This window comes from Myxocyprinus asiaticus, chromosome 3, assembly GCF_019703515.2.
Source record: "Myxocyprinus asiaticus isolate MX2 ecotype Aquarium Trade chromosome 3, UBuf_Myxa_2, whole genome shotgun sequence".
Classification (NCBI taxonomy): Eukaryota; Metazoa; Chordata; class Actinopteri; order Cypriniformes; family Catostomidae; genus Myxocyprinus; species Myxocyprinus asiaticus.
In genome coordinates, this window is record NC_059346.1 from 9,627,052 (window position 1) to 9,645,582 (window position 18,531).

The following is an 18,531-nucleotide window of genomic DNA, read 5'->3' on the forward strand; positions in this document are numbered from 1 at the left end:
CTTTTTTAATTCTACTCTATTGGCATTCGGTTCTTGTAAGACTCATACATACCAACAGACAAGGATCTGCTTTTATGAAGAAAAGAAAATGCGAAGCGGTACAAGAAACTTGGAAGCTTTTCAGACCAGTATGTATATATGTGCGTTAAATCTCTGAACATGAGCAGAGCACATTTTATAAATAGTTAACCTTTAACACTTGTTTTTCTGAATAATAACATGTGAAATGATCAAAATGTAAGCCTTTGTGTAGACTCAGAGGCCACATTTACACCTTGCATTAACATGCGTTTTCAGTGATCGGATCGTTATCGGATAGCACTTGACCACATTAGATACTAGATGTAAATTCACCTGAAATTATGCTTTGGCGGCCACCAAAAAATGTTTTCCATTTTGCGCAGGTGACTTTGATCAGATCTCTAAATGCAATCTAGCTAAAGAACATCCAGATACTATCTGGATATGAAACACATGTAAATGCAAGGAGTAAATGGGGCCAGAGTTTATATACAGTATGTGCATTTTCCTAATGCCGTCAGTATTGGTTTCTATGTAAGCTCCAGGGGAGTGCAAATGTTTTTACAGTTATTTTTAAATACATGTCATACCTAGCATTTTAATTTATGAGTAATTGTTTACTTGCTATTTGTGGTTTATAGTACTCAACTACAAAATGCCCATCCCTACTTTATTGAATTAATGGCAACATAAGTCATTCCAAATGTTGGGTGATCATTTGTGCTCTAAAACTGCAAGTCACCTGCATGGTTTCAAACTAAACCAACATTTAAACAACAGTTTCCTCTAAACACATCATACAGCTGTAAATAAATAGCTACAAACCCTGTGCTACCCTTGTTAGGCCTTATTATATATCCAGTTACAAACCACACAAACATCCTGACACATATTAGAGTTGCGGACTGTTTTCTGTCTGCTGTGACCCAGCGTACTAACACAATATCTACATTTTTATCCAAGGTCATATTCCTAAAATGGCTTGTTTATATGATTCAGAAGCAGCAGCTTATACGACCTGTTGCTGACCTGTTCATGAGAGGCCATGTAGCTATGAATCAGTATCATATGCAGAGTATGACAGCTATGTGTGCTGTCAATCAGTCACAGTTACAAACACCACCCTGTAGTGCAAGAATAAAGTGTAGCTATCCCTAAACTTCTACTTACACTTATCAGACCAGTCAGATTCAGAGTAACACTTGTTCCTAACCATGCATGACGTGAAAGTTTTGTCTGTCTACACTGAAAGCGGAAATGCTGCACAAAGCCCCACAAGCACAGCCAATCAGAACATATTTGATGTTTAATATACAGCTATGTGAAATGTGATTTTGGACCAATAAGATTACATTGTGGGTGAGGCTACCTAGGGCAACGCCACAGAAACAGAAACCAAGCACTAGACAAAATCCACTGTTGCTTGTTGTGGCCGATTAGGAAAAACATGTAAGAGATAGCTTTTAGAACTTGCCAAATTATCATGCACCAGGTTAGGACATGGTGTAATAGCAAATGATAAATTTGTACAGAATATGGAGTGTAAGCTACATGAGTCAGGTCATAATCAGAGAACTGATAAAGCAAGCCTACAACTGGAATATTAATGATTTTCTCCTCAAAGTCTGTTGTACATCTATTTAACCTAGACATGTTGATATATCTATTATTGAATAGTATGTTAATTTATTGATATATTTTTGAGGCATCAATATATTATCATTAGCCGACATTTAAATTAGAAGCCTAATTTGCGTGCTTTCCAATTCACTCAGTTGGGCTTCTGTTAAATGTCAGGCGTAATAGCACTAGGAGACCACAAGGAGGTTATATAACGTTTAGTGAAGCAGGTCGCAAGGCACAGGTATCACAACATAGGACGGGTATTTTAGAGCTCCTTGCACAGGACGCATACACACAAAAGTTACAAAGGTTTTTGTACTTCTTCAAGAATGAAAGTTACATTAATGAGTTTGCAGGTTAGTGTATGAAACTGGTTTAACTGCGCAAACTGAACGATTTGAAATTATTAAGCAATTTCTCTGTATGTATCTTTGAAGAGGTTTCATTCAAGCTGTCAAACCACAAAAAGACATACTTGTTACTGAAATACATTGTCTAGGCCAGGGATTTTCAAAGTGTTGGGCGCACCTCCCCAGGGAGGCACTTGAGCATGTCAGGGGAGGCACAGAGAGTGGTAAAAAAATGTATTAAATAATTTATATGTATGTATGTATGTATGTACATATATACATATGTATACATATATAGTTTAACTATTATATTATAATTAAAACATTATTTAAACAGTTCTGAAAATAATAGGCAAAAAAAATATTTATCAAGAATCTTTGTGAAGATTCTCTGATATTTATCAAGCCCCCCAATAAAGCAGATGTGACGTATTAGTCTGTAATTACAATAGAGCGGTTTCTGAGACCACCAAATTCGTATCCTTCCGTTTCAGGGGTCAAACCCAAAAGACGACGATACGATGAGCAGTATTTAAGTTTAGGATTTACATGGAAAGGATCTGTTGATGCACCACGACCTTTATGTGTCGTTTGTCAGGAGATTTTAGCTAATGACAGCATGCGACCTGTTAAACACCACAGACACCTTGACACCAAGCATGCTGAGGTAGCGGGAAAACTTCAAGCCTTTCAAGGTCAGAAAAAAGTTGTCGGAGAATTTGTCAAAATTAAATGTAAAGGCCACTAAAACTCCATTTCACATTGCGCTGCGTATTGCCAAGGCGGGCAAAGCACATAACATCAGAGAGACATTGATTCTGCCGGCAGCCTTGATGGTAGGAGAGGCAGCGGCATCTAAGCTTGATTCTATTCCACTCTCTGACAACACAGTGGGTCGGCGCATCGCTGACATGGCACAGGATGTGAAGGAGCAAGTGTTAGACAGCATCAGACACAGCCCATTTTTTACACTCCAGATCGACAAATTTACAGATGTGGCCAGCTGCGCACAGCTGTTAACATATGAGGTACGTAAAAAACATGGCCATTCAAGAGTTTCTATTCAGTAGTCCTTTGCCTGCCCACACACCCACACCCACACACACTCCTCCACTCTGTTACAGATCTTCTGACTGGTTTGACTGAGATGGACCGTTATTGGAATTTCAAATTATGATTAGATTGTTTTTTTTGTTTTTTGCTAGGAACTAGCATTGTTTTGGTTAAATTTTTTCTCCACCATTGTAAAAATGATATAATGTAAAAATAAATAAATAAATAAATAAATAAAAATTATATATATATATATAAAGTTGTATAAAATTTGCCAAGTGTAATCATTAAACAGTGCAAGGACGTCATTGTCATTATTAAATAAATAATATGCAGTCTACATGAGCTGCACGCTTCAGAATGAACGAGGGGTGCCTCTCTGCTCTGTCAAACACACACACACACACACAAACAGATCGCATGTGATGTGGTGTGTTTAGTGTATGAGCGGCTGTGAACACTCACACGAACTCCTCCGGTGCAGTTCTGAGCTCACGAACCTTATTAAAAACTACCACACAGGAGGAATTCAAAGGTGTGTCAAAATAAACGTTCCGCCAAAATAAAAGCTCTGTTTAACTGGATGCGTGAAATTGAAGACATTACGACAGAAAAATATTACTATTGTATAGAAAAATATAATATTCAAAATAATAGCAATAATAAATACAAATAACAAAAAAAATGTTTTGTTATTATTATTATTTATAATTATTATTACATGTTGCAATATCACAAAAACAAGTGTATTGAATATCAGCACACTGTGCAGCATTTTATTTGATAAAAAATAAATTGCTATTGTTTTGTTGAAAATGTATTATTATATTTTATTTGATTAAAGCTTTACGTATTCATTTAATTAAAACATAAAGCATGGAATCCAGAAAAATTCAAATGAAAAATGCAGAATTTGCAACTGCAAGACTTTATGCAATCATTTTAATCAAGTCCTTTTCTGTGCAATTTCAACAGTAATCTGAGGCTATTTATTTGCTGCCGAAGTATCGATTTAGTATCGATACCGAGGTACCAGGGCTGGATTTGTACGAAGCCAAAATGTTGGTACTGGAGCAACCCTACAATGTAGAGGGCTGCATTGTATGGAAAAACAGATGCAATGAAAGTGAATGGTGACTGAGGCTGTCACTTGGCCTAATATCTAATTTTCTATTTCTTGAAAAAAAAAAAAAAAAAAAAAAAAAGTCATACGGGTTTGGAACAACAAGTGGATGAATAGATGATGATTTATTTTATTTATTTATTTATTTTTTTTTGCATAATGGCTTAAAGACTCGCTGACAACAGCTATAAATGGACACAAATGGATTTACGTAGAATTTTAAGTAATAACCTGGTAATAACCAATTAACGACAAACCAAATCCTAATCGGCACTGCTTCAGAAACCAATCCCAGGCATCCATTTCCATCTAAAGGAAGGTGACGGACAGTTCGAAAAGCGCTAATTGGATGATGGTGATGAAATCTGAGGTGTTGAGTGAGTAAATGGTGACTGTGCACTGTGGGTGGTGTGAGTGAAACGAGCAGTGTGAGTGTACGTCTCTCTCCCTGTTAAATGTGAAACGGTGTGTCCTGACTATATCTACACGCGGATGAATCAGTAGGTGTGTTTAAGTCACGCACACAAACAGCACAGATATGTGCAGGTCCATCGATTTAGAAATCACTCACAAGACACATGGTCCTATCAAGTGATGCATGAATCAAGTATGTGACCGAATGTTACTGGTAAGAGGATGTATGGGGATTTGGAAGGTGCCTGTTGGTTTTGTCACATTAAGCACGTAAACACAAGCATCACACGGCCAATCACACAGAGGTGACTGTACGTACAGTACAGGAGGAGACTAATAGATCTGTCATGATTCTCTGGAGGTTGTGAGGAGCCATTATCATACCTGCTGCTGCAATTTTTCTTGCTTTTTATTTTTCGTTTCAAACCATCCCTCTCTTTGTTGCTGGTGAACGGTAACATAGAGGCGTAGCCGTGCTCCGCTTCTGCAAAATCAGAGACATTGCAAAGCTCATTAGACCCAGAGCACAATTGACTCTCCAAAAAATCAAAGCAACTGATTACAAGCATTGACCATTGAGACAATAAAAAAACTACAATGCATTCAAATGGACCTTTATTTTTTTGTATTATTATTAGTATTTTTTTATTATTATTATTTTATTTATTTTTTTGAAAAATGTCTTGCTGTTGGGCAATGATGTCATCTGAACTGGGGTAAATCCAGTAGCCAGCCGAACCACAACAGATAGTTTAGATGGGGGGGGGGGGGCGGGGGGGGCACTAGGAAACCCTCCAGTATAAACCAACAGTAGTGCTTGGAAAAATGGAGTATAATCCCACATATGAACACAAACATGTCAAATGAGCGCCATTAAAACACATATATAGCATTAAAAACAGCATTTAATCCCCAGAGAGCCTTGAAAACACATAAATGTCCCCTGTAATAGCCAAGTATATGGTAAGTGGCCAGAAGCACACAGTCTCAGACAGCTGAAGTGGCCACTTCTCCATGCCTTGATCTTCCCCAAATGTCATAACAAGAGGAAAAAAAAAATAAAATAAATAATAATAATAAAAAAAAAAAAACAACACACACACACACACACACACACAAATAAACACGTGTCAATCATTATTCGCATAAAAAAAAAAAAACAGGAAGCCCCAGGACAAATGCCCCCCCACCCCAACAGCAGACGAGCACCATAGTAACAATGTCAGGATTCATTAGCATGATAAAAATTATTGCATATAAATACGTTACTTTACCTCTTTCTCTTCGATCAAGATATTCAGCTGCTTCGATCAACATCTGCAGTTTTTCGATCGACGACATTTTTAAGCGATAAAATGACAATCCGGATCAGAAATAAGAGGGAAAAAACAAGCACTAGCCTCTCGTTCCTTCACGCTTCTTCCTCCTTTAGTCAGTAAAAAAACAATCCAGCGAGACGACTATATAAAATATATTTTTTTATGTAAGGCAGCAAGGGAAATGTTTAGATATGTCGATGTTTAGAGCCAAAAATGTGTACAAAATTGGGTGTAAGAAAAATGTAAAACAAATCTAACGCTGGTTTCCAAATGGCTGGAGGATAAAAAAAATAAAGGAATAAAAATGTCCCTTAGCTGCCACACACACACACAAACTAAATTAACTAGTCTTGCTCATATTAGACTGTATATTGGACGTAAAATGTTAAAAATGTTAGAACTTAAGCAACACGACCGTGGAAAAAACACACGCGAACAACAACAACAAAAAACTCCAGGTTTAAAAAAATCAGGGCAACTCTTCCTGAAACCATGTAAGTGGCGACACTCAAAAAGGTCTGAAGACTTTTATAGATGAGCTGTCAAACAGATAAGAGCTCACAGTTTTACTTCTGCACTTGGGTCAATTTTTAGTCGCTGATAGTCTGCGAAATCGACCAATGTGCGTCGTTGAACCAGGAAAAATAGACAAAAATACCAGATTGACAGCTCAGTCAGACAGATCTGATGAGGGTACTGGTTGTGTGTTTGAGCAGCTGGTGAGTAATTTTTTGTTATTTTGTTTGAGCTTTGCTGCTGCTGTGCTGGTTGCGTTAGAAAAACAAACAGCAGTCAACTCCAATTCTTTGTTAATATATATAAAATAAAATTAAAATTTAATATGCCTTGCCAGCGAAGTGGTAGGCAATAATCTTTTGTATAATAAAAGCAGAAAAATTGGAAAAATGTTGATTGGTTGTTGGGGAAAAAAAAAAAAAAAAAAAAGCGTTGAAAATAGGCTGTGAAAATAGGGACTGTACGAATACACGGCCTCTAAAAAAAACAAAAAAACAATCCAAACAATCGCTGGTTTCGATTTAAGCGTGTCAAACGGCCTTGCTACTTATTAAACAGCTCAAATTGCACATGCTAATATTTGGCTGTGTGCAGCTGAGAAAAATTAATCAAAAATAGGACAAAAACACGCAGCTAGCGAAACCATAACGTCGTTGTGCCAGGCAGATGAGATGTTTGCTAGTTGCTGTCATGTTCCTGTACGCCTGTCAGAGACTCGGGAGAACCTGCGATTTTATTGGACGGACGAAACAGGAATCAGGGCTCTCATTGGATGCTTTGCCTGTCAATCTAACAGAGGACCAATGGCTGAGGGTCATTCTAAACCGTGAATATATGAATGCTGTAATACGTTTCCGCAAGATAATGGTGCAACTAAGCAGCACTGTAACGCCATTTTGGAGCGAGGGCACAACATTTGCCGTTGTATTGTGGCATTTGCTCTAGAGTCACAATTATTATGCAAATCGTGCATTGTTGTTATGCCATGATTGGTTGGAGCGTCACACGATCGTCGCCTGTGATAGGTCCTTTTAAGACGTTCCGGAACTCCCCCAGCCACACCTCCCTTGTAAATTGTTAAAATGACTATACATGATTTTTATGCATTATACATCTAACAATGGAAATACATTTGGTATTTCTCCACTTTTAATCTTAAAGCAAAATAAGAGATCTTTAGTCAAATTATTATATTAAAATATGTGATGTCTTGGATAATGTGAATTTTCATTTATTTTTTTTAATACCAAATAATGCATAAATTACAAGAATCAACAAAGAAAAAGCTTTTCATGCACAAAAACATCCACCAAATAATAATAATAAAAAAAAAAATCAATTTATTTAGTACTGCAAGGGTTTCACAAAAGATATTCAATGCAAAGAATCCACAATATCAAAATCCTTTTAAAATAAGCTATGATGTTCGTCTATTGCAAACTAAACTGACACTTACATGACAGGCATTAACTGAAAAGCAAGAGAGATGAACATTTGCTGGAACATATTTATATACACTTAGGGAAAAAAATTATATACGTTTCATCACAGAGGAACACAAAGCGGTCAAAGTCGTTAAAACTTGGCTCCCGACTTCCATGATCAAGCAATAAAATCCAAAGGTCTGTTGAAACCACCTTTCCTGTTCATGTATTGCCTGCAAGAGAAATATGATTACATCATTGATCTCCTCCTGCACCAAAACATTACATCACGGCCAACCAATGAGAATGTTTGTCATTTTGCTGAGTAGTACCTGCAGAGGTGATTGGCCACTTAACTGTTGCTGGGATATAAACTTTGTGATTTTTTTTTTTAAAGCATGCCATTTGTGCATGTAAAAATCATTATAGGAGGAATAAAGCCAAGGATCCGCTCTAAAAATTATCACAGATCACAGAACTTCAAATCAATGGATGTGATCGGGTTAAATTAAATATGATCATAATTACTCATACAGACCTGTATTTTCTCTTCTGAGACACATTGATCGCGGATGCATTAGCAGAACCCTCTTTCTTCTTACCCTGTCAAACAAAAATGATGACAACCACCACCATTATGTGCAAATGCTTTTATAAATTACTGAGCAGTAAGAAATTATCAGTGAATACCATGAGGACAGCACAGGATATTTATAATTTAATCAACAAATTAAGTTATCTTCATAGGTCTTTAACAGTTATACATACTAATTGTACACTTTGTCTAGCTGTGCCATCTTGTGGCTAGTTTGAGGACTGGCTCTGCCACTCGAAAGAGCTGCAAGAACAATATGTACTTTTGCACATGACCAATGGCCCCTGAGAGAACGCTCTCTGATACTTTACATCATTAAAAAGTTTAATACACCAAGTGCTCTATTTGGTTTTTTTTTGACTCAAAGAATAAACAACAACAACGCCCAAGTAAACACCCTACCTTTGTGCTTTCAAAGGATCCAAACCCCATCAGTTTCATCATCTCTATTTCCTCCTCTGTCTTTCCCTGCATGTCCTCAGCTACATAAACAATCAGATGAGACATAAATTCAAAAGTGTCATATATGGGTTAATTCCTGATTTATGCAATTCCCAGTGCCTCAAATAAACACTGTTTAATCCTTAATTTCTACGATGACATCTGAAACTGAAAACTATTGATTTTAAATGAAGCTGCATCCAAGCCGCTAGGTGTCAGTGTAAGTCCAAGATGACAAAGACAAAAGTTACTGAGTGCACCTTTAAAAGGAATGTCCAGGTTTAATAACAATAACCAAATCGACAGCATCTGTGGCATCTCCATTACCAAAGAACATAATTGACTCATACCCGAGTTTGTATAAATGAACAAAATTGTGTTTACAGTGATGCACTTGCAGTGTAAATGTGACATGGCATTCCAAGGGGTTTAAAAGAAATATGACTATAAAGTCATTGCATGGCTATATGCTTTATTTTATGATTTTGCAAGTGATGTGGCTGAAACAGCCAATAATGTTAAATAAGTGTCCAAATATTTTTGAGCATGTAGTAGAACTTTGCACAGAGAAGGTTAAAAAGATTTTATCATCATAGTCCCAAAATTCTATCATCATTTACGCTCCCTCATGCCATCCCATATGTGTGACTTTTTCTTCTGCTGAACACAAAGATTTTTGAAAGAATATTTCAGCTCTGTAGGTCCATACAATGCAAGTGAATGGTGGCCAGAATTTTGAAGGTCCAAAAAGCACATAAATGCAGCATAAAAGTAATTCCATAAAACTCCAGTGGTTAAATCCATCTTCAGAAGCAATATGATTAGTGTGGGTGAGAAACAGATATTTTTAAGGCCTTTTCTACTTTAAATTATCCTCCCTTCCCAGTAGGTGGCGAGATTCACAAATAATGCGAATCGACAAAAACAAGAGCATGAAAGAGAAAGTGGAGATTTAGGGTGTAATCTAATCAAAAGTGATCATCCCTATGCCCTACTCACTACAAAGAACAAAGCTCTTAATGTGGGAAATCTGAAGAGAGCATGGCACAACATTTTGAATGTACTCTTCACTAAAAGACTTGTAAAAGCCCCTGAAGTGAAAAATTAACTTTTTTACTTTTGTTTGGAATGACACTTCGAGTGGCGTCCCCTTTCCGAAGTGCCCTTCAGGGCCAAAAAAATGCTGTTTGGGAAAATGTGTTTATAGTAAAAAAAGAACATTAAGGTGCACTCAGTAACTTTTGTCTTTGTGTCATTTTGGACTCTCAATAATTTTCAGTTTCAGATGCCATTGTAGAAATGCAGTATTCATAGTCAGCCATGATTACTTTAATCAATGATTTAAAGTGTCAAATAACAGGATGGTTAATGAGATTAAGCGAGTAGTATTCAGGTGGTCATGTGATTCTAACATGGCAGCCCCCATAAGTGGACCCTCTCCATGTAGAATAAAACAGCTTTTATAAGGTTACTGATATGACTGGATATGAGTGGTCATGATTTCCTACATATATTGCAAAATTACAATTCATGTCTTTGAGTTCAACTTTTTTAATGAGGAAAAAATTACTGAGTGCACCCTTAAATGATGTTTCTCACACACACCTATTATAATCGCTTATGAAGACAAGGATTTAACCACTTGGAGTCTTATGGATTACTTTAATGCTGCCTTTATGCTCTGGCCACCATTCACTTGCATTAAATGGACCTACAGAGCTGAGATACTTTTCTAAAAATCTTTGTGTTCTGCAGAAGAAAGTCATACACATCTGGGATGGCATGAGGGTGAGTAAATGATGAGAATTTTCATTTTTGGGTGAACTATACCTATAACTTGTATTGAACCTTAAATTCCTTTTCTGACTTCAACTGTAAGTTTACATACACTTAGGTTAAAGTCATTAAAACTCATTTTTGAACCACTCCACAGATTTCATATTAGCAAACTATAGTTTTGGCAAGTCGTTTAAGACATCTACTTTGTGCATGACATGAGAAATTTTTCCAACAATTGTTTACAGACAGATTGTTTCACTTTTAATTGACTATATCACAATTCTACTGGGTCAGAAGTTTACTTACACTAAGTTATCTGTGCCTTTAAGCAGCTTGGAAAATTCCCAAAAATGATGTCAAGACTTTAGACAATTAGCTTCTGATAGGCTAATTGGAGTCAATTGGAGGTGTACCTGTGGATGTATTTTAAGGGCTACCTTCAAACTCAGTGCCTCTTTGCTTGATATCATGTGAAAATCAAAATAAATCAGCCCAGACCACAGATAAAAATCTGGATCATGCTTGGGAGCAATTTCCAAATGCCTGAAGGTACCACGTTCATCTGTACATACAAGAATACGCAAGTATAAACACCATGGGACCACGCAGCCATCATACCACTCAGGAAGGAGACACATTCCGACTCCTAGAGATGAACGTAGTTTGGTGCGAAAAGTGCAAATCAATCCCAGAACAACAGCAAAGGACCATGTGAAGATGCTGGAGGAAACAGGTAGACAGGTATCTATATCCACAGTAAAACGAGTCCTATATCGACATAATCTGAAAGGCTGCTCAGCAAGGAAGAAGCCACTGCTCCAAAACCACCATAAAAAAGCCAGACTTCAGTTTGCAACAGCACATGGGGACAAAGATCTTAGTTTTTGGAGAAATGTCCTCTGGTCTGATGAAACAAAAATTTACTGTTTGGCCATAATGACCATCATTATATTTGGAGGAAAAAGGGTGAGGCTTGCAAGCTGAAGAACACATCCCAACCGTGAAGCATGGGGGTGGCAGCATCATGTTGTGGGGGTGCTTTGTTGCAGGAGGGACTGGTGCACTTCACAAAATAGATGGCATCATGAGGAAGGGAAATTATGTGGATATATTGAAGCAACATCTCAAGACATCAGATATGAAGCTAAAGCTCGGTCAAAAATGTTTCTTCCAAATGGACAATGACCCCAAGCATACCTCAAAAGTTGTGGCAAAATGGCTTAAGGACAACAAAGTCAAGGTATTGGAATGGCCATCACAAAGCCCTGACCTCAATCCGATAGAAAATTTGTGGGCAGAACTGAAAAAAGCGTGCGTGAGCAAGGAGGCCTACAAAGCTGACTCAATTACACCAGTTCTGTCTGGAGGAATGGGCCAAAATACCAGCAACTTATTGTGAGAAGCTTGTGGAAGGCTCCCCAAAATCGTTTGATCCAAGTTAAACAATTTAAAGGCAATGCTACCAAATACTAACAAAATGCATGTAAACTTCTGACCCACTTGGAATGTGATGAAAGAAATAAAAGCTGAAATAAATCATTCTCTCTACTATTATCCTGACATTTCACATTCTTAAAATAAAGCAGTGATCCTAACTGACCTAAGACAGGGAATGTTTTCTACGATTAAATGTCAGAAATTGTGAAAAACTGAGTTTAAATGTATTTGGCTAAGGTATATGTAAACTTCTGACCAACTGTATATAAACAGAGTGGTCAATGCAAAGACACTATATGGGATTTTATTGTCTTGTATAAAGAGGCACAAATTTTTGACAAACTATCAACCTGATATTTGATGGACCTTTGCAGGTTTTTCCTTCCCTTCCTTCTTTTCATCCTCCCGTCTGTCCTTCTGCCGCACTGGAGACTGGGAGGAGGAGAGGTGTCGCCGTGGAGATCTGCATAAACAAGACAGGCACACAGCTGGAGGGGAAGGTTATCAAAAACTAGACCACAAGCCGAGGGCTCCACTTTTTAAATAACCAGATTCATAGCCTTGTTCTTATGTTGTTCACTTATTAGCTGTAGAGTCATAGTGTGTAGATAATGAGTTGCACTTATGACAACACCAAGTGACTTATATCACGTGCTCACCTGGATCTGCGCCTGTGGGGGGAGCGCGAGCGCGACTTCCGTCTGTCTCTGTCACGCGACCGGGACCTCTCGCGCTCCCTGCGCCTCCGCTCGCGATCTCTGGAGGAAGAGCGTGAACGGCGTCTCTCTGAAATGACACCATGCAAAACCTTTATAAATATACATATTTTTTTGCCTTAGTTGTCGTAAAAACGACATTTTCGCATAAGATAGTTGTCATGAAAATTACTACATCTGTCGTTTTAGCAAGATGTTTTTAGCATCTCACAAATGAACTTAGGCTACGTATCTTTTAATGTTCCAGCCCACCTGTGCTTACAGAACAGAGTGTAGGCTACTCAGCAGTAAATGAATCCTACACGTAAATTTGTTTTGTTTTTTTGTAACATTTTGTAAAGTCAGCATGGATTTTTCTCCAGAACTGCAAGATTTCAGAGGAAAATATTCCTAAAATGAAGCTGGACAAGGCCTATGTTTTCTGAACTGTGGTAGTGTAAACTGCAGGCCAATTGTTTGCAAAAAGGATGAGAATATGATATTTATTTTATATTGAATTTAATATAATTTATCAAATTACAATAATATTTGAATAGACTTTAAGCATAACCCTTGGGAGTTTTGCCAAACATTCATACATAATCTATGTTGAGCTAACACAAAATGATCTTGTGTAAAATTGGTAAAGTAGCTATTTTAATGACAATTATAAAATTATGCCACTTATCAAACAGATCATGTTACAAATAACAGCATATGATAAATATAATGAATGTGTTCATGAGAGATTGTTCATCGTTCACACCCTTGTATAACATCATTTATTCTTTAGACAACAAATATATAAATATATGCAATCCAATGATTGTGGGGCATTTAAACAAAACTATAGAGGCATTGTAATGACAATAATAAAATATTGTTTTCTAGATTTTATTTGACACTTAAAGTGTGAAATGAATAACTTTTTAATTCAAAACTGTTAAAGCTATTTATACATCAATATTTCTATGGATTTGTTTGTACTAAATAAGTGGCTCATCCTTTTTTTGATGAACGCCCCCCCCCCCAACTTCATTCCCTTACCCCAGCCCAATTATGTGACATAATTTGAAAGCGGAGACTTTTAAAGTTTTGTTAATAAATTCAGCAGGCTTACGCATCATGAATGTGAGACAAAACCTTGCTTTTTTTTTTTAATTCAAGCAGATGGAGGGCTATATCTGAGGCCTATAAAATGAAAATGCAAAGACAGAAACTAATCATAAAAGTAATAGTTAATATATTTTACATTTGCATTGTTGAAAATTTTCATTCATTCATTATTTATTTTTATAGTTTTAACAGTGGTATTTGTAACAAGTAAAGCACGGAAGCACGGATCTTCTTCACTACCATGGTTGGATGTAACATGATTTCTATAAAACAAATTATGGCATTTTTGTTATTATAAACTGTAGACCTACTCTAAACACATGTAAAAATAAATACAAAATATAAATAAGTTGTAACAAAAATGTATTATATTCCCTCACTCCCCTAATGTAGCCTATGACAAATTTAACAGAGCTGAAGTAGTGATATGATAATATTATCAATCTATTTCTGCCTGAAGTACAGTTAGTGTTACTACAGTAAATTCAAGGGTGGTCATGTAGAATTCTGCGCCGAATTCAAATGGTTTCCGCTTCTCGCGCCTTGCTTCTCACTGATTCTCACAAAGTTGTGAGTTTAAGAGCTCGAGCTTTAAGAGCTTTGCGCTCGTGCTGCTCTGTCCATTGAACTGTATCCATCTACAGAGTCATACAGATGCATTAGCTGAGGTTGTACCTCCACCAGTGTATTTGACGCTGCTAAACCAGACACTTCAAATGCGCCGCTAGACTTCAAAATCAGATGAACTGTGGTACAAGTGTGTACCAACCCGTATAGTTGAGAACCAATTGATATATACTCCAATTCTAAATAAACATTTTAATGCAAAGACGAACTTAACGATAGATTTGATTATGACTGATAAACGCCCCCCATTTGTAACCTAACACCCCCCTCTCTACTAATTTGCTCTCAGCGCCCCCTAGCATCCTTTAAACACCCCCGTTGAGAACCCCTGTCCTAAATGAACTTAAAATATTTTAACCTATTTTTAAGATTTATTTATTTACATTTTTTTTTTTTACTAAAGATTACTCTATTCAATTTGATTTTGTTAATCTTGAAAGTATTTTTTAGTGAGAATTTTTGCTTAAGTTATTACATAATATCTTGTTATAACGAGAAAACACAATTTCATGATATATCTCGCTATTACGAGAAAGTGTCGTTTTTATGACATAATATCTCGTTATTACAGAAATAAAGATGTAATTTTTATGACATAATTAAAGGTGCACTCAGTTTGTTTGTAGATGCGTCCCAAACTGCACTCTTCTGCACTATTGTATGCCCTTTTTTAATGTAAGTAGTGCGAGTAGTATGTTTATACTGAAAATGCAGCAAAAAGAAGTGTACTTTAAGTACCCGGATGATGCACTTTTTCAACCATCAAAACGGAGTATGGAATGTTGGACACTTCGTGCACTGAGCGCTCGCGGCTTGCCGTACATAGCGGAATGGGCGGAGTTACCTGGTTGCGCTGCTAGTCTTGCAAAATAGTTGTAAAGAATGAAGAACGTAGCAGCTAGTGAAACTTCAGTGGATTCAGCACATTACAAATGCGAGTTGAATGCTTTACCATCACCCCAAACTGTGTGAATATGTATGTTGTTTGAAATACAAATGTTGAACTGAGACTGGCTAACGCGCTAAAGCTAGCAGCAACACATCACGTGCGCTTGAACCGTCACTTCTGTCAACTGTTAAACGGCAAATGCTTCAAGGTTGTAAAAAAAAACCGTTAAGTTTTGCATTTAGGACGATACTACACTTTTAAAATTCAAACACTACATGGCTGAGTGCATAGTATATTTTGTAAGTGCATAATGTGTCGTTTGGGACACCGCCTTTGTGTCATCTTGGACTTACACTGACACCTAGCGGCTTGAATGCAGCATAATTTAAAATCAACAGTTTCCAGTTTCAGAAGCCATTGTACAAATTGACTATTCACAGTCAGCCATGATTACACGATTACTTTAATCAATGAGTGAAAGTGTCAAATAACAGGATGGTTAGAACTGAGATTAAGCGAGCAATATTCGGCTGGTCATGTGATTCTAACATGGCAGTCCCCATGGGTGGACCCTCTCTATGTAGAATAAAACAGCTTTAATAAGGCTACTGGTATGACTGGAGTCTTCATTTTAATACGAGTGGTCATGATTTCCTACATATATTGCAAAATTACAATTCATGTCTTGAGGACGTAAACTTTTTTGAATGAGGAAAAAATTACTAAGTGCGCCTTAAAATAAGTACGTGGTAGCATTGCGTCACCGTACAAACACACGATGGATCAATAAAAATTAAAATGCAAAACAGATATCAAATATTTTTTGACTCGCACGCGACTAGCTTTTTTATGTAGTCACATATTAAACAAACACGATCCACAATAACATTTGTTTTATTATTATTATCAGTTTTTCTGAAGAAACTGTGAGAGCTTACTGTCCAAAGTCAAAAAATCTCATCCAAAAGTCTCTAAAGATATCGTTCGGTCACTCGGAGTATGCAAACAGCATAACTGGCCATACATTACATAAGCGCTACCACGAAAACAACAAGCGATATCGTCAACAATCATCTAGTTTTCCAGCTAATGATATTCTATATTAATACTTTCAATTGTAATATGTTTATCTGAATTTCTATTGTACTGTAACAAGTTGCAAGTCTCGGAAAGAGTTTGACAGGTAAAACAATTAGTCTGATTGGGTTTGTGTGGTAGCTAAATGCTAGCAAACACGAACCAGCCACGTTTCACAATTAATTTATAAAAAACAGAACTCAATTCAAACCTCGCCGTGGTGGTGTTCGGCTCCTGCTTCTCCCCATTATTCGATCAGTATTAAATACACTATTTTCTTCCGAACAGCGCTGCAATAAACTGCGAGTTATCCAGAAACTTCCAGATTCAACCGTCCGCTGGTCGCCATTAACGGTGCACCACCAAAAGGACTCCGATGCAGCATGCCTTTAAAGGTTCCGTAAAGAATTGTTCCTACTAAACGTTACTACAAAAATATGCAAAACTAACAATAGTTACTAAAACGATCGTCACTGTAATAAAACGGCACATTTAAGGAACTTGGTTTTTAGCAAGTTAGTCCACTCGGCGCCATCTTTGGAATGCTCCCGGGCAGCTACTTTATTTTTCTAAGTAAACAAGCGGCATACAGGTGCAGCTCCTATCTACCTGAATGGGTAAAGACCGAAGTCTCCAAAACGGTTGGTGAAGATTACTATCAAAGAACATATTTCAAATCAGCAGTAAAATCTGACAACACTGGTATCATAAATTGTGCTTCTTTAACTCGGATTACGCTAAAACACGATGTTTTCCCAGTTTGTATAGCTAATGCGCATGCGTGTAGTCGAGTTGCTTGACAGGCGATATTTATTGGCATGACTGTAAACAATACAATATTGTCAAAGCAGAGGGTGTGTAAAAACAGAACAACACGTTAATCTATAATTAACTACATATGTAGTTGAACAATTTAACAAATCAGAATGTTTGTCAACAGCTGAAGACCACAGTGTTCAAATAACTGAAGACCACTGACATGTTTACATACACATACCTTAATATACATGCATACTATTACTGAGGGTCACTGTGGTGAACAGTAAGGTGACACACTGGGGTAATACACATAAAACATGTACCCACTGTCTCTAAGGCTGTGGCACCGTATCTTGCAGCCAGTGCTGCTGTGTGTCCCTCTCCAAGTATTATACAAATGTTTTCTTGTTCTGTCATTTTTGTAAAGTAGTTTAAGCTTTTTGTAAATTTACCTTTATAAATGTCCCTTGTGTTTTTAAATTTTGGACAGTAAGGGAGAAAGTGCATCTCTGCCTTGACCTCACCTGTTGTACATTGAGCGCATACTCTTCCTTGAGTAACCATGTTTTTCTGTGTCTGCATCTCTCGATGGCTAGACTGTGCTCACTGAGCCTGTACTTGGTTAGTCAGGATCTGTCTCTGCTTTGTATCTCTGACAGTCAGGAGATACTCTTCCAATTCATAGTTTGATTTTAGAGTCAGATAGAATTGTAATTTTCTTTGTTTTTAGTTTCTTGATCCCAATGTTCCAGATAGATATGTTAGAAGTGTTAACAGGGTTAGTGAGTTTCAGAACCAGCTGACTGGGGACTTTTTTCAGGGTTCAGCTCTTGGGTTTGTAGTGCTTTAAAATTAAGTGATTCAGTGTAAGTAGGTATAGCTGCAGGCCGGAGACCTCTAAATGGGGGCATAATCTCCAACAGAGGGTGGGGTTACTCCAAAAGGGGGCATCACTTCCACTCATGGTTAAGGTTAGGGAAAGGGTAAGGTTAGGGGCACCCTATATCTTTAATGGCTATATCTGCAATGCCTGCAGCTATACCCTTCTCATTCTGTGGGACTTGATATCTGTATCTAAAAGGTGATTGGCTGTTTTACCTGTAAAGCGGGACTTCCTTTCTACCTCCGTTCAGCGTTGGGCGTTTCAATTTCTCTCATTTATTTTAATGGAAGTGACCAGTCTCTGGTATTAGCCATACTGTCATTGAATAAATACATAAATAATAACCATACAAACAAACAGTGCTGGGTGGATTACTTGTGAATTGTGATC

General features: G+C 37.2%; 2 protein-coding genes and 1 long non-coding RNA gene across 4 annotated transcripts in view; 1 reads left to right on the forward strand and 2 right to left on the reverse strand.

Moving 5' to 3' along the window:
- Nucleotides 1-7,340, reverse strand: part of mxd1 (MAX dimerization protein 1) — a 32,601-nt gene extending 25,261 nt beyond the window's left edge. The window contains exons 1-2 of the mRNA XM_051661802.1: nucleotides 5,859-7,340; nucleotides 4,969-5,068 (exon numbers count right to left, since the gene is read on the reverse strand). Coding sequence (XP_051517762.1) covers nucleotides 4,969-5,068; nucleotides 5,859-5,925 — 167 coding nt within the window. The 5' untranslated portion in view covers nucleotides 5,926-7,340. The remainder of the gene's footprint in view (nucleotides 1-4,968; nucleotides 5,069-5,858) is intronic.
- LOC127419961 (uncharacterized) overlaps nucleotides 6,572-18,531 on the forward strand; it is a 30,930-nt gene continuing 18,970 nt past the window's right edge. The window contains exon 1 of one of the 2 annotated variants that reach the window (XR_007893758.1): nucleotides 6,572-6,622. This is a non-coding gene — a long non-coding RNA (uncharacterized LOC127419961). Of the gene's footprint in view, nucleotides 6,623-12,465; nucleotides 12,596-18,531 lie in introns of those variants that run through there. The other variant, XR_007893759.1, reaches the window with a different exon arrangement.
- snrnp27 (small nuclear ribonucleoprotein 27 (U4/U6.U5)) lies at nucleotides 7,635-16,878 on the reverse strand. Its single transcript, XM_051661814.1, has 6 exons — nucleotides 16,711-16,878; nucleotides 12,755-12,881; nucleotides 12,446-12,558; nucleotides 8,841-8,920; nucleotides 8,382-8,446; nucleotides 7,635-8,076 (listed from the first exon to the last, which is right to left on the reverse strand). Exons 1-6 carry the CDS (start codon nucleotides 16,745-16,747, stop codon nucleotides 8,022-8,024), a joined length of 477 nt encoding a protein of 158 aa, XP_051517774.1. The 5' UTR covers nucleotides 16,748-16,878; the 3' UTR covers nucleotides 7,635-8,021.